Here is a 15,932-nt window from a genome sequence, read left to right as displayed (position 1 = left end):
CAGTTTCTGTCAGTGAGGGCACATCATGATCAGTTTCTAAGGTTGCTGTGTGTAAGGGCACAAGATCAGTTTCTAAGTTTGCCATGTGTGAGGGCACATGATCAGTTTCTGTGGTTGCTATGTGCAGATGCCTTCAGTTTTTGAGGTTATTGTGTGTAAGAACACATGACCAGTTTCTATGGTTAGTGTGTGTTGTGATTTTCTTGACAGTTGTGACCATTAAAATATTATTATACAAATTGAAGGCTAGAAGTTGATTTGATCCTATCACATATGAAATATGTACCTATATTTGTTATGTGACAGATTTCTATCCATTTGAAAAATAATTCTTGACAAAAATTTGAGATTTTCAAAACATAAAAATACATGTTTATGGCTTCAGCATGATAAGCTATCAGCTTATTAAATCATTATTTCCCTGCTATCCTCAAATTAATTTCTATTACAGTAAGAAACTCGCATCTAGCTGCAGCATCCTCCTTTCCTGCTATTCCATCATCTTTCTCCACCCCTGTAGGGTTCGGCAGTCAGCACCCTATAGCATCTAGCATGCTCTCCTTTCCTTGTGGGTCTGGTACATTGAAAATGTCAGGACGGAAACAAGCTGCCCTTACGAAGGGGAGTAAAAAGCCTAGCTCTTGTAGTGAGTATACTTCAGAATCTTAAATCTGCTGTACTATCTTGACTGATTAAATATTGCTTGATGTATGTAACATTTTCTTTTTAAAGCTGGTGCAATTTCTCATGTACTGGGTATATCATTAATACACTTCATCAGTGGAAGATTCTCCAAGGAATTAGCAAGGAGTTTTAAAACTTATGCAGAACTGGCTTTGGAAATTTTCAGAATTTGCAGTTTTTAAAATAAAAGCATAAAATAACAGCTGGTATCACTTTAAAATATTATTTTTTCTCCTAGCATTTGTACATTAAATTTGAGGTCGATCTTGTACTGGTTTAGATAATACAGAAATTCTACAAGGTAGTGTTGTGTAATAAACAATACTTTTTATGCTAAAATTATTGTGCTAAAATATGATGTGCAGATTCTTTATTTCAAGCCAAAAGTGATAATGTACTTAAATTTGATTACCAAATTATGTATGTCTACAGTAAATCTAACATCAAAGCTGCAGCTGTATTTGATACTTTAAGCGGATTAATTTTCTTAATACAAAATTCATTTTGACAGCTGATTGTCTCCCTTTTATCACAAATGACAATTTAATGACACTGTAAATCAGATTGAAATTAAATCCTGTTAAATGACATAAGCTTTGTCACATTTGGAATACAGATTACTGGATTTCAAGTAAATGTTCAGAAAAAGAGGTAATCAGGTGTTTCCAAAACAGGAGATGATTTTTTTACCTATTACAGGAAAGAGAATAGAAAATTAATGCTTAATGGTACAAATGAAAACTGTTTAAAAGTAAACAGAAAAGAGTACTAAATTAAAATTGATATGTTTTGTCCAGTGTCTATATCATCAGCGACTACATCTATGATGGTTAGTAATCAGGTGTGCCACTCGGAGACAGTGACAGTCAGTCTGAAGGGCGACTATCGTGGACTAGGGATGATTGTAACTGGTAACAGTGAACACTCTGTCCTAGATGATGCCCCTGTGGTGTCATGTTTACAGCTGGGCAGTGTCGCAGAGCGGTAAGTTCTTTCACTATTTGTCAGCTGTTATTGCATTATCTTGAATAAATAATATTTTTGGTTTGTGAAGCTCAGAAAATGAGTGAAATGAACTGCACTCATTATGTTCTCTTTATCACCTGTAGGTGTGGCCTGATACAAGAGGGGGACAGAGTTCTATCTATCAATGGGAGGGACACGTGTGAGTGTAGTCTAGAAGAAGTGAGTCGTATCCTCAGACAGGCCAAACTTAATGTAGAACTTGATATGGAGTTTGATATTACAGGTATGTTATTGATAACAACATTCCTTAGTGTGGTTTCATTTTCTCTAGATGCTACCTCCCCTTCCAACTGTGCTGGAGATTCTGTACTTACTCATTTCTAATACTGTACATGTATTATCTAAATTAAAGATCAGCAGTGTTCTCATAAAGTTTTCAAACAGATGGTGGTTTTTCAAAAGTAGCCTGCTGATTATCAAAAGGCTAAAGTATCATCAACAGTTTGTGGTCTTTAAGCCAGCTCCAAGTTAAGGAAAAGCAGGTTTTTGGTAATCTGAAAGGATATCTAGGTATTTACAAGTTGAATTGTACTTTACATAATGATTATACTATTGATGTTACAGAGTCAGTGATGCCTAGCTCTGGTACATTTGTGGTCAAGCTTCCCTACCCTGCCGGAGGAATTGGAATTACTATCAATAGTAAGTGTCTTTCAGCAGCTCAGATACTCTATAAGTAGAAACATTCTTAGGGAATTTATTTTCACTAGATTTAGTCAGTTAAGATAGTGTGAAATGAAATATGTGAAATTGAATTTACGGTGTGAAATTAGATACCCAGCAAACAGCGAACTAAAATATTACAAAAATTTGTGTGATAGGCTTACATGAATATCAGTGTATAGATTTACACGAAACTGAATTAGCCAAACTGGGACGACTGTTGGAATTATATAATTACACTGTAGACTCTATCCTCAATGGCATGATTACTTAAATAACTTGTATAGTCATAATCATTGCTGATATTTATTCATAATAAGTATTTCTGTGTTGTAGCAATGATTATTTCTGTTCTAGCTTGTCATGAATAGAAAATGAATTGTGAAGTAATTATTACAAAAAAGTATAAGATAACATGAAATCAATTTCTTAACTTAACAGGGGCATGTAAAGACAAGGTCACTGAACCTATCATTATCACCGGGGTCCAGAAGGGCAGTGTGGCGTACAGGTAAAGTAAACTCACAGAGAAAATGAAGGTATAAAATCATAATCTATGTAGACAAGAGTGGAATTAATCTTTCAAAACATCTGTCAGCAAACCATGGTCTCTTAGTATACAAACTAAATAAACCCTGGTCTTGTGATATACAACCTTACAGAGAGATTTTTTTTTTTTAATTTCATGATCAATTGTATTCATAAGATGTTGGTTTTCTCTTGAGTTTCATGGATACTGAATAAGTAATTGGTCCGGTGATTGTCATGTGTGGTTTGTCTGTTTACAAGGTGTGGGTCTGTCCAGCCCGGGGACAAAGTGTTAACCATCAATGATATACGAACTGATAACTTAAGTGTGGAGGAAGCAGAGAACACTTTACAGAGCTGGGACGACATTGTGAAACTTAAACTCAAACGGGATGATCCTTATACAGGTAAATACAGTACACAAAACAATTTCTAGTACCTACACTATGTTACAATAAAACCATGTTACAGACATTTAGTGGGCCAGATACACTAATGTTTTTTCAAAGATTTCAAAGGGGTGACTTTGCTGTTTTTATGCTAGCAATAATGGTATCAGAATGGTCACATGATGATGTCAATACTTATAATTGCAAATTTTGCATGAATTTCCATAGTGATACCGTGTAAATGTAAATATTACATTACAGATGATAGTGGAGAAGAGTGTGTGACATACACAGTGGAGTTACAGCGACATGGTGGCCCTCTGGGTATCACTATATCAGGGACAGACAACCCTGCTGACCCAATCATTATTTCTGATATCATTGAGGGTGGCTTGGCAGAACGGTTAGTTTTATGTACATGGTACAGATAACTTCTACAGATGCATACAAAATTAAATTTTTTAATGGTTTCATGCAATAATTTTTAAATCGATTAAAAAGAAATTATGAGATCTGTTTCATATTCTACCAGGGCACTGCAAGGTATTGGTATACATATATATCTTAAATGGAAACTTCCCAGTTGGTTTGGAGACTAAATTTGTCAGTTAGAGGAATGAAACATTTAAATTAACAGGTAATTAAGATTTTATAAACTTTAGAAATGGTGTGTATGACTTTAATGTTGAATGTCAAATTATCTCACAATATAAAACATTATTGAAAACGAGGTCAAATATTTCTGATAGTAAGAATCAATTAGGAATTACTGTACGTAGAGATACGAGAAAATACTCTGTTTCCAGGACTGCTGCTATTCACATGGGTGATAGATTGTTGGCCATCAATGGTACTACTACCAGGGCACGCACTCTCACCGACGCAACACAGATGTTACAGACTGCTGGAGACATAGTTAACTTGAGGATTGCCCGCCCTGCTGAGACATCAAGTAAGTATGGCCAATATATTGTTTCTCAGGGCTTTAAATATTTCAAAAAATAGCATTTGAGGTTTTAAGGAAAGTATGTAAGGATAACTCTGTCCATCCATCTCTAGACATAGAAGTTTGCATAATGCATGGTCAGTGCAGCTATATTCTTTAAAGTTCATTTCCACAGTATAGCAAAAAACTTCACTGTTAGATAGTCCCTACAAGAATAAAAATATTTACCTTGAAATCCCACATAATGTATGCTGGGGTAATATGAATGACAAAATAAATTAGTGATGAGAGATAATGTAAAAATCTTTCCTAAGCCCAAAGTATGGTATCTTTACAGTTAGATATTAAGACTTTTATTAGTACCTTTGTATTGATTTTGGAGTCAATTGTTTCTTCTCTCAAATGGGATATCTTCCTACCGAGGTGCTAGAAATTTCAAAGACTAGTTATTGTTTCAGGTAAAGTTCTCATTGGATGGAAGTCACATGTTTGGAATAGTATTTTTGTCTATTTAACACATTGCGAGGATTTTGAGTTTAACTGAGACACTTAATGAACCTGGAAGTGCCATGAATATTATTTTTAATCATGTTTTCAAACAAACAAAAAGAAATATATATATATAAAAATATATATTTTTTTTTTAAATAGATTTTAGATATTCTTTGCTGATGTAATGGACATTGAATATCTTTTAAACTCTTTTGATGTTTTCTTTTTTCAGAAACTAAAAACAAAAAACTACAGTTGGTAAGTGATTATTTGATTAAAAAGTAAAAATAATTTGAAAATTGAAATGCTTATATATAGAACTGATATAAATGACATATTCCAAGGATAATTCAATACTTAAATAATTTGTTTTAAAATTAGATTTAACTTTGTAGAAACACAACTCATTGTCCTCTTAGAATACCATTGATATGTAGTAGCGTTGATGTTGTGTGAAATATTTCAGTATAATAAATAAGTCTGTACACATTGTAAACTTTCACCAGAAATAATTATTGATAAGATGCTGATATCCTTATTTGTTTTGATAATTTTTCAGTAGAAAGCATAACTTGTTCTGTAACCTGTTTGATAGATAAATGTACCAGACTCCTTTTTAGGTCATCTGACTGAGGGGTCTGATAATCTATTGCGATCGCTTTTTGTCTGGCGGCTTCCATCTTACGTCGTCCGTCGTAATCATTTTCAACTTCTTCTCAAGTTCTACATGTCTCATTGAGCTGAAACTTACCTAAAATGATCGTGACATGATCCTGACCAAAGTTTGTTAATTTCAGGTTGGTCTGAAATCAAACATGGTCGTCATTGCTGCCATCTTGAAAACACATATTCGTCTCCTTCTCAAGTTAAAAATTTGAAATCTTGTATTTTATGTCAGATGACCGTTAAGGCCCTTGGGCCTCTTGTTAATTGTTGTGTTAAAAGCTTGAGAGACAGTTGTGCCAGACTTAATTTTCAGTGTAATTATAATATTTGTTGTACGTACAAGCTTTATAGACTGCTGTAATTGTTTGAATAACGTTTATGTATTTTCATCCTTTTGTCAGCCTGACCGCTCCACCACACCTATAGCCAGTGTAGACAGTGCCATGGAGTCCTGGGACAGTTCTGGACCAGATGTGGGCTCAGGGACAGGGGCACATGCCCTCATTGTGGGCAAGCCTCTCCCTAAAGCCAAGCCCAGCGGTATGTACTGAGATACCAGAATCAAGGAAATAACTAAATTGTGGATATTCTAGTTTGAATTATTAACAAAGTATTATCCCGGAGCATTTTTAATCGGAAAATAAATCTAAACTGTTTCTAGCTTTGTGATTTGAATAACGCAAGTTTGAAAAAATAATCATTCAGGTCTAGATTTTATCAAACAAAATACTGTTCACGATGTTTTATTGTCTATATAAGAGATAGATTTGTTTACATCTGTATTTCTTCATGAATTTAGTATCACAGTCCCAGGATTCTGCCAACTTTGCCACAGAAACCACAGGAAATGGTTGTAGTGAATTTAATCCTTCAGACTCAGAGTGGGACAATTACAGTAACTGTAGTCGGGACAACTGCAGTGATGAAGGGGATGGTAGTGATTGGCAGATCAGTAAAGCATTTAAGGACTATGAAAACCAATCAGAAATGTTAAAACAAATCAGTGCGAGTCTACAACAGAGAGGTACAGCAAGTTTGGACAGACGGAAATCTTCTGAACATAAGTCAAAGTTGTTAAAAAATTTCTCTCATAGTACTGCAAAGGACTTCTCTAGTGAAAGTGAACTCCATCATATGCAAGGACGGTCTAAACAGGGTACAAAGAGTAAAGGCAATCAATTAAAAACTGACGCCTATCAGGATCATGTGAAAACCATATTCTCCCCGACAGCTCTCCAGTTACACAAAGTAAAACTTGTAAAGGAAACTGCAATAGACGATTTTGGATTTGGTTTGTCGGATGGAATGTATGAAAAGGGTGTTTACATCAGCGGAGTTCGGGAAGGAAGCATCGCCGACAAAGCAGGAGTGAAACATTTTGATAGAATACTCCAGGTAGGTGGATCAGTTTCGGTTGACTGTTGGATAACATATTTCATGTAGTAGCGGAATTTTAAGTGTTTTTTTTTGGTCAAAATACATTTAGAGTTACGATTGTTGAGTTACTTACAAGCAATTGATATCATTATACTGTATTGCTGGTTATTTTCATGGCTTAAAAATTTTCAGTTTTCTTTTAAAGCAGTTGAATTATATTTGAAATTAAAATTTTGGGATTTGAATGTGAAAGAACATCTCATTCATACGAGTGTCATTATTTCATGGATGAAATTTTCAATGTAATGTTAATTATCATAAAATAACAAACACATCCCCTGGAAATTAAACAGCTAGACACTCATTTGGTTTTGCTTTTGATCCAGATCAAGACTAATTATATTATTAATTTGAACATGTTGTCCAAATGAATATTTCTGTGTTTGATTCCAGGTGAACGGACATAAAACACGGGATTTCGATTGTTGTTTGACTATACCTCTGATAACCAAAGCAGGAAACAAACTGGACATGATTATATGTCGTAATCCTATCGCCAAGAACAGGAGTCTGACGGGGGAAGGAAAAGTGAAAGAAACCAAAACTGTCAGGGATCACAACTATGTGGATGGCTCACATTTAGTTAAGGAGACCGGCACACCTAAGAGTGTGTGACAATTAGGGGTATGGGGAAAATATGGTATGTGATGTCCCAGGTGCATGTGTGTGAAGATGATAACATGCCCTTAAGTGTATGCTGTCTCAGGTGTGTGTGGGAAGGTGATAACATGCCCTTAAGTGTATGGTCTCTCAGGTATGTTTGAAGGTGATAACATGGTATATATGGGAAGACGATAACACACTCTTAAGTGTTTGTAGACCCCTGTTATGTGGGAAGACAATGACATTACACACCAGTTATGTGTGGGAATGTGATGATACACCCATTGGTGGGTGACATCCTATGTGTGTGAAAGATGACCCCCGTAAATTTGGGATGTCCCAAGTGTTTGTGCAAAGATGATGACATACTCATAGGTGTTTTTAAAGGTAATGATATGTATGGAAATATGATGACACACCCAGAGGTCTGTGGAGTCCTAGGTGTGTGAGGAAAAGTGAAAACAAACCATGCCCTTATATGTGGGATGTCCCAGGTTTATGTGTGAAGATGGGATGGCCTTATAAGAATGTGATATCTCAGGTGTGATTTGGAAGTTGATGACATGTAAGTATGTGATGTCCTAGGTATGTGTGTGTTGGTAGAATCACCTGTGATATTGTTTTAGATATTTTGGGTGTTAATAGCAGATCAAATTATATCATAAGATATATATGTGTGTGTATGAACCAAACCTCCAAAGCATGATTAACTCAATGTCAGGGGATGAGATTCCCACTCAATGTTAGGGGACGGCTTCTCATTCAATGTCAGGGGATGAGATTCCCACTCAATGTTAGTGGATGAGATTCCCACTCAATGTTAGGGGATGGGCTTCTCATTCAATGTCAGGGGATGAGATTCCCACTCAATATTAGGGGGAAGTCTTCTCATTCAATGTCAGGGGATGAGATTCCCACTCAATGTTGGAGACAGACTTCTCATTCAATGTCAGGGGATGAGATTCCCACTCAATGTTAGGGGACGGGCTTCTCATTCATTGTCAGGGGATGAGATTCCCACTCAATGTTAGTGGATGAGATTCCCACTCAATGTTAGGGGACGGGCTTCTCATTCAATGTCAGGGGATGAGATTCCCACTCAATATTAGGGGGAAGTCTTCTCATTCAATGTCAGGGGATGAGATTCCCACTCAATGTTGGAGACAGACTTCTCATTCAATGTTAGGGGATGAGATTCCCACTCAATGTTAGGGGACGGGCTTCTCATTCATTGTCAGGGGATGAGATTCCCACTCAATGTTAGCCTTTTTTGTAATTCCGTGAACAGCAGGACACATGGAGGGGATTATTATCTGTCCGAGGCTTTTAATTGTTCAATGAAATACTGTAAGTTTATGAATCTTTATACACACAACCATAGATTTTAAATTATCATGGATATCTACAAATTTTCTAATTCTTATTTTGATTATAATAGTAATGTAATACACAGATTTTATACAGCACTGTAAAGACAACTTCCTGAAGGTAGCTTGCAACATGCACATTATTTAAAAGTAATTAAATACATCCCATCTACTGTTAACATGGAATAGTCATATAAGATATGATAATCCAGGGCTCTCGATCTGCCAAATTTGGGGCTGAATATTCCCAATGCAAAATAGTATCTTTCTTTCCCAATTTAGACCCAAAGTTTTCCCATTTCTAAGGAAAACACCATTATTTTTCCCAATTCTAAGGGCCCCGGGCCCCAGTCCCAAAATGGGGTGTGAGAGCCGTGTAATCTTGATGGTTTTCTTAATATGTAAAACATGATAACGGTCAGTATTTATCTTATTCATATCTTATATAGACTTTTGAGATCTGTAGTTACATTAGTGTGACTTTACATTGAGATCTGTAGTTACATTAATGTGACTTAACTTTGAGATCTGTAGTTAAATTAAATGACTAAACATTGAAATTTGTAAGTTCTATTAAAGTGAGGAAGAAATAAGGTACAGGGATATATTTTGTGTGTATATTAGTTTGACAATCTAATTCAAAGATTAAAATTCAAGAAATAATTCAAATGGGACGTGCAATATACTGTCTAAATCTCTGTAATGAATACATCTACCGGGTACCCGTATCAATAGAACTGCTTCAAATTTCATGAATCATAAGCAGATTTTAATGTGACACTGTCCAACACTGATACAATTTCAGCTTTTGGAGGCACAACCTCAACTTTGGGGTCAAGCATATCTCCATATATAGAAATGCTTGACCCCAAAGTTGGGTTTATAATCTCCATTTATAGATTATCTCTATCTAAAGATTAAACGGTGTTTATTTCTCAGACTTTTCGATCTTTAGTTACACACAATACATGATCCAATTTCCATTTTCCATATACATTGTATTGTAATGGTACTTAAAAGAACAATTTTGACTGAATTTCCTGTGTTTCTATTTGACTTGCATCTTTAATTTCAATTTTTAAAGAATTTTTGTTAAGAGTTTGTTGCCAGGATTGAATCCATTAAAATATTGATGAGATTGGTGAAATGCATGAAAATGATCATGATGCAACATTGTCAAATAAGGGAGATAACTAATAATTTGCAGTTGTAAGAAATAATGTAGCATATGTAACAGGAACGGAAAAATTCAGGCCCAGAGCGGGGTTCAAACCCGGGACCTTCCAAACTCTAGACAGATGCTCTGCCAACCGAGCTAGCCGGTCACCGATGATTGACCCTGTCCAGTTCTGTTACACATATGTCCTTAAAGTCATATTGAATGTGTATTAATGATGTATCCTGTGTAAGCCTTGTTGATTTATGATAATCCTACACCCATTGGTTCACAAATTTGATCTGATTGACTCAGAATTCAAGCTACATAAAGGATATAATATAAAAATGTTTTTAGCAGATATTGATGTTATTCTCTAACAGTACATGTATATATCATAACACTGGATGTAAATTCTCTCTGATAATCATTTGTAGCTTAATATCAAATTGTAAACATTTACTGATATGAATATATATTTTTCCCTTTTACTTATTTTTATTTATCTTCTAAGACTATATATACAGCTATTTGTAAAGTCCGCGGGCGGAATCCTTATGAAAGTATATAACTCAGCAAAACGCACAAATAAGCTAAATTGATCTTCATTTGTGCCATGGTTTAGCGGGTATTTTTAATCAATCTCAGTTTCATATTTGTTCAGTAATTAATGAGTGCTTTCAAAATTGCCTTATAAAATGTGAAAGTGAAATGTGGTAGTTGTCCTTTTCTAGGTATTTTGTAGCTACATTACAAATCTACATACACAAAGATACAGATCTAGAAGATATCATCTCACATGATATACATATATAATACTGTAACCATGTCCGTTGTGTGTGCTCACACATTTATTATAGGGACAGTCCCACTGATTGATGTCCTACAACAGATGTATTCCATATCTTCACTGTGTATATGGGGAAACATATGCCCTCAAATCAAACTTTTCGTTTTTTTCCCAGTGTTCAAATCACTCAAAGATTGTGACGATAGTATGCCTGTGTACAATATGTGTCTTATCATTGTGTGGAATTATACACATCCAGCTTCATATTAAGACATAATTATTTCATTTGTAGTTAACAACTCTCTAGTGACAGTCTTTAATAAGTAGAATTTGTCTAAAGCTAAAACATTAGATTTACACAATACAAATGATCACCTTATCTACATCTTTAACTAAACTGGTTTGAAGTTTTAAACTTGTACTATAATTGCCCAGATGAATATCCTCCTTTCTTAATAATTTGAGAAATTTACAAGTATATGTAATATTATACACAGTTTCATATTTGTACCAGCAGTAGGGTAGTAAATAATAAAGGGAGAAAAAATGCTCTGATCAGAAAAATAAGGATTTTTGAAAGAATGTTTCATTTTGAAAAAAGATGGGAATGTTTATTAAGTATAAAGCTGTCAAGCTTAGTATATTACATTAAGTTCATTATTTAATTCTATTTAAGGTAATTATTGTTTATTTAATCTGTTCAAACATATGTAAACATAGTTAAAACAATCAATTACAATGTTATATTGAGGATTATTATATTATTGACTTACTATAGATGTATAGAGGCATTATTTTATTCATTCTCATAACATTCCAATGCTGTGTGTGTGACTATTGTTATTAGTATATATGAGGTTGTGCAATACATCTGTTATCATTACAAAATCCATCAGTTTAAGAAATAGCTTAAGGAATTTTCAATGTTTTTGAATTTGTAATTTGATTTGAAAGTTTAATGTGTCAACAGATGGATTATTTGTATCTTGTATATTAAGAATACTTGTCTGTCTGCAAACTATTGAATATTTATCCATCATTGTAAAGTTACGTCCTGGCAAGTTACGTATGTCAGCTTCATGCTGTTCACTTTCTTGTTTGATCACTTTAATGATCCTTGCAGGAGAAAGCTTAGATCTCCCATCAATTTTTCTCATACTATATACAGAGTATATTCACATTACATGTGTATGTCATCTTTAGAGTACTCGTATTACATGTGTATGTCATCCTCAGAGTACTCGTATTACATGTGTATGTCATCCTCAGAGTACTCGTATTACATGTGTATGTCATCGTCAGAGTACTCGCATTACATGTGTATGTCATCCTCAGAGTACTCATACTACATGTGTATGTCATCCTCAGAGTACTCATACTACATGTGTATGTCATCCTCAGAGTACTCATTACATGTGTATGTCATCCTCAGAGTACTCATTACATGTGTATGTCATCGTCAGAGTACTCATTACATGTGTATGTCATCGTCAGAGTACTCGTACTACATGTGTATGTCATCCTCAGAGTACTCATACTACATGTGTATGTCATCGTCAGAGTACTCGTACTACATGTGTATTTCATCCTCAGAGTACTCGTATTACATGTGTATGTCATCCTCGGAGTACTCGTATTACATGTGTATGTCATCCTCAGAGTACTCGTACTACATGTGTATGTCATCTTTAGAGTACTCATATTACATGTGTATGTCATCCTCAGAGTACTCATATTACATGTGTATGTCATCCTCAGAGTACTCATATTACATGTGTATGTCATCCTCAGAGTACTCATATTACATGTGTATGTCATCCTCAGAGTACTCGTATTACATGTGTATGTCATCCTCAGAGTACTCATTACATGTGTATGACATCCTCAGAGTACTCGCATTACATGTGTATGACATCCTCAGAGTACTCGCATTACATGTGTATGTCATCCTCAGAGTACTCGCATTACATGTGTATGTCATCCTCGGAGTACTCGTATTACATGTGTATGTCATCCTCAGAGTACTCGTATTACATGTGTATGTCATCCTCAGAGTACTCGCATTACATGTGTATGTCATCTTTAGAGTACTCATTACATGTGTATGTCATCTTTAGAGTACTCGTATTACATTTGTATGTCATCCTCAGAGTACTCATATTACATGTGTATGTCATCTTTAGAGTACTCATTACATGTGTATGTCATCTTTAGAGTACTCGTATTACATTTGTATGTCATCCTCAGAGTACTCGCATTACATGTGTATGTCATCTTTAGAGTACTCGTATTACATGTGTATGTCATCCTCAGAGTATGTCATCTTTAGAGTACTCATACTATATGTGTACTGTATTATTATTATATTATATTTTGTGTTAAAGAGTGCATGTATTGTAAGTCACCAATATTTCTTTTTTTCTGTATTTTTTTTGTGCATTTTTGGCTTGATTCGTAATTTAGAATCTTTGAAAAAAAACCTTCAGTCCTTAATTTGACGGTGTTTAATGAACTCTGAAATTCGTGAGTCAAGCCTGATATGATGCTGAATAGCAGAAATTCAAAAATATTTGTGATTTGCAGTAAAAATCAAAAGGTGCTACTTTATTTTTATTTCGTATGTAATCACTTGAGTTCATGTTGTAATTTTCGTGACAAACCAGAAAGACGTTCTTTTTCAAAATGTTGTTCAGATTTGAAATTTTGCCTTTTTGATGTTCTTCGTTTTATATATCAAGAAATGTTAGAAATTACCTCAAAAAATTTAAAGATAATGAATGATTTGCAGTCATAACGCTTAGTCGACGCATAGTAGAAAGTGACAGTGATTAATAATCAAAGGTGATGATTTTGAATGCAGAACACAAATTGCTGCATAGGTTTGTTAAAATTAATACAGATGGCAATGTAGGTTTGTAAAATTGACACAGTTGGCTGTTTGGGATTGTAGAATTGAAAGACAATGGCTGTACGGAAGTTTTTGGGTAAGGGGGAGTTGTAAAATTGACACAAATGGCTGTGCGAGGTTTTAGACTTTTGTGTAGAATATTTAGTTAGAAATCTGTATACTGTTATAACATTTATTTAGATTTTGATACATTTTTAGTTTACCAGATGTAGATCTACTGTATACAAATAAATCATGTTTGATCATTTACATATGGATTGTTGTTTTATAATAGGAAATTCCCTGCTCCATCTTAATTGATTTTATGGTACAATGTTTAACATAGGGAACCTGTATATGAAGTTTGAGAACGATCCTGGTACTTTCTGACAAGTAACAGCATCAGCCATATGCTGCCTCTTGCTCATCATGTCAGCCTCAAACCTGAAAATGCATGACTTGAGAATCATTCGCCAAAGTCTTCTTCAAAAATGGCGACAACAATTTTCAAATGTTGAAAACTAAGTTCGTTAATTGTTGGTTGTCTTGTTTATTAACTAATAAAATTGAAAATGATTTGTAACCGAGGGAAACTTAAATATAAAATCTGAGAATGAAATATTTTTTGATACATGATATTAATTACATATTTAAAACTGTCTGCATTAAAGATGGCCCTTTTCAAGAGTTCATGTGAGGTAGCATCCTGCATTGTCTGTTAACATTACATGTACTCCTTACCTCTGCTTTAGAGTGACATTTCTGAGACAGGACCTTACAGGTGAATAGGACAGTCTGAACCACTTACACCTTTTCAAGAAATTGTGATAACTAAAATACTGGCTGAGCAAGGGCTTCCTGGCCGTTTGCCTGACTACATGCCCCTCTAAACACCTAACAAAAATAAACATCATTACAGATTGAAGTCCCAAATTTAAGCTGTTCTGAAGAAAATTATAGGAACAGAAAAGAAGGATCCTACAAAGGTAACCATTAATTTCAAAGATTTGAAATCTGAGTTCGACCATCTATAAGTGCCATATAAGACAGATTTTGACAGCCTATCCTCAGTTCTGGTCACAGACTGCATTTCACAGTGCCTCACCATTAAAAATTTCCAAATGTTTAACCTTCAGTAAGGGCTTTACATGATGTTTTTTTGATAGTTTAATCCCAGTTCTATTTTCAGTAACAGCAACTTTGACTGTCAGAAATGTTTAAACTATCACATCTTAATGTAACACCATATACAATTTTAGGAAGTATGGCCTTCAGGAATCTGAGAAAATCTGTGGAAACAGAAAGGTGTAGAAGGACAGCATGATTACTATAAGGCACCCACAATTCCATGCATGACTAGCAAGAATTGTTGATGGATAGATGGGCAATTTGCACAATCATCAGATATCTCCTGATGTGAACGTAGGCTAAGAAAGACAACTCAGCATATCAGATTCTCTGTTTTAATCATTTTCATTACAATTGTTGTCACGGAACACTGCAGCATTGAAACCTGTGATTAAATTAACAGATGCAAAAACTACTCCATCTGGAATTACTCCGATTCTAAGTGAACAAGTTGGATAGGATCCACAATCAAATAAAATGTGCACACATCAACTAAATATACTGCTGTTCACATAGTATTCAATAACCATTAGCAATTTCTGTCAACAGAAAAGTTTTGATTTACCAAGAAACAAGTCACAGATCCCTAGATACACATGGACTCTGGGTTTGGGATCTGCACCATATAAGCCACATGATTATTTGAGATCATTGCACACACAAGTCTTGAGAGCTAGCACTGCAAAGCTAGTCAAGGTTAGCTTTATTCCAACATGGGTCAATACACACCGATAGGTGACAGCTAGCAGTGGCCACTCTTTGGTACAATAGCACAACATTGTTCAGAACAGTGTAAAGTTGATATTATTCAATATTTGATAAGATGCATGCAACCTCTAACATGACAGAATACCTGAGAAGGTAAATACTTCATAAATATCCTCATTAATTTTAAGCTTCTACTTCGTATTCAACTTTTTATTCAGTTTTTTAACTGATGCTACCTTCAACAAATCTATTAATTTTGACAGTGAGATCAAGTGAGAATTGTTTACAATGCTAAAGTTTTTGTCATTAGAAGATACACATAGCAAAACCTACATAACAATTACTGTTTTTATCACAAAAACAAATAGGAATCCGGCCTTCAATACAAAATACTAAAATGAACGATCATTTAATTAGAAACTTGTTTCACTTCACCACTTTCCCAGGTCAAGAGCACCAGCC

The 15,932-nt window shown here is 34.7% G+C and overlaps 1 protein-coding gene across 1 annotated transcript in view; it reads left to right on the top strand.

Moving 5' to 3' along the window:
- Positions 1–8,457, top strand: part of LOC132549283 (glutamate receptor-interacting protein 1-like) — a 38,596-nt gene extending 30,139 nt beyond the window's left edge. The window contains exons 10-21 of the mRNA XM_060213204.1: positions 452–646; positions 1,482–1,668; positions 1,794–1,933; positions 2,275–2,352; positions 2,815–2,884; positions 3,163–3,308; positions 3,552–3,693; positions 4,097–4,242; positions 4,961–4,986; positions 5,796–5,934; positions 6,194–6,789; positions 7,225–8,457. Coding sequence (XP_060069187.1) covers positions 452–646; positions 1,482–1,668; positions 1,794–1,933; positions 2,275–2,352; positions 2,815–2,884; positions 3,163–3,308; positions 3,552–3,693; positions 4,097–4,242; positions 4,961–4,986; positions 5,796–5,934; positions 6,194–6,789; positions 7,225–7,446 — 2,087 coding nt within the window. The 3' untranslated portion in view covers positions 7,447–8,457. The remainder of the gene's footprint in view (positions 1–451; positions 647–1,481; positions 1,669–1,793; positions 1,934–2,274; positions 2,353–2,814; positions 2,885–3,162; positions 3,309–3,551; positions 3,694–4,096; positions 4,243–4,960; positions 4,987–5,795; positions 5,935–6,193; positions 6,790–7,224) is intronic.
- Positions 8,458–15,932: the final 7,475 nt, after the last annotated feature.

The sequence above is a fragment of the Ylistrum balloti genome, unplaced genomic scaffold (assembly GCF_031769215.1).
Source record: "Ylistrum balloti isolate Yb309-2 unplaced genomic scaffold, AGI_CSIRO_Ybal_v1 Utg370052, whole genome shotgun sequence".
In the NCBI taxonomy this organism is placed as follows: Eukaryota; Metazoa; Mollusca; class Bivalvia; order Pectinida; family Pectinidae; genus Ylistrum; species Ylistrum balloti.
Note: the sequence above shows the minus strand (reverse complement) of the source record. Positions and strands in the feature narration are given on the sequence as shown.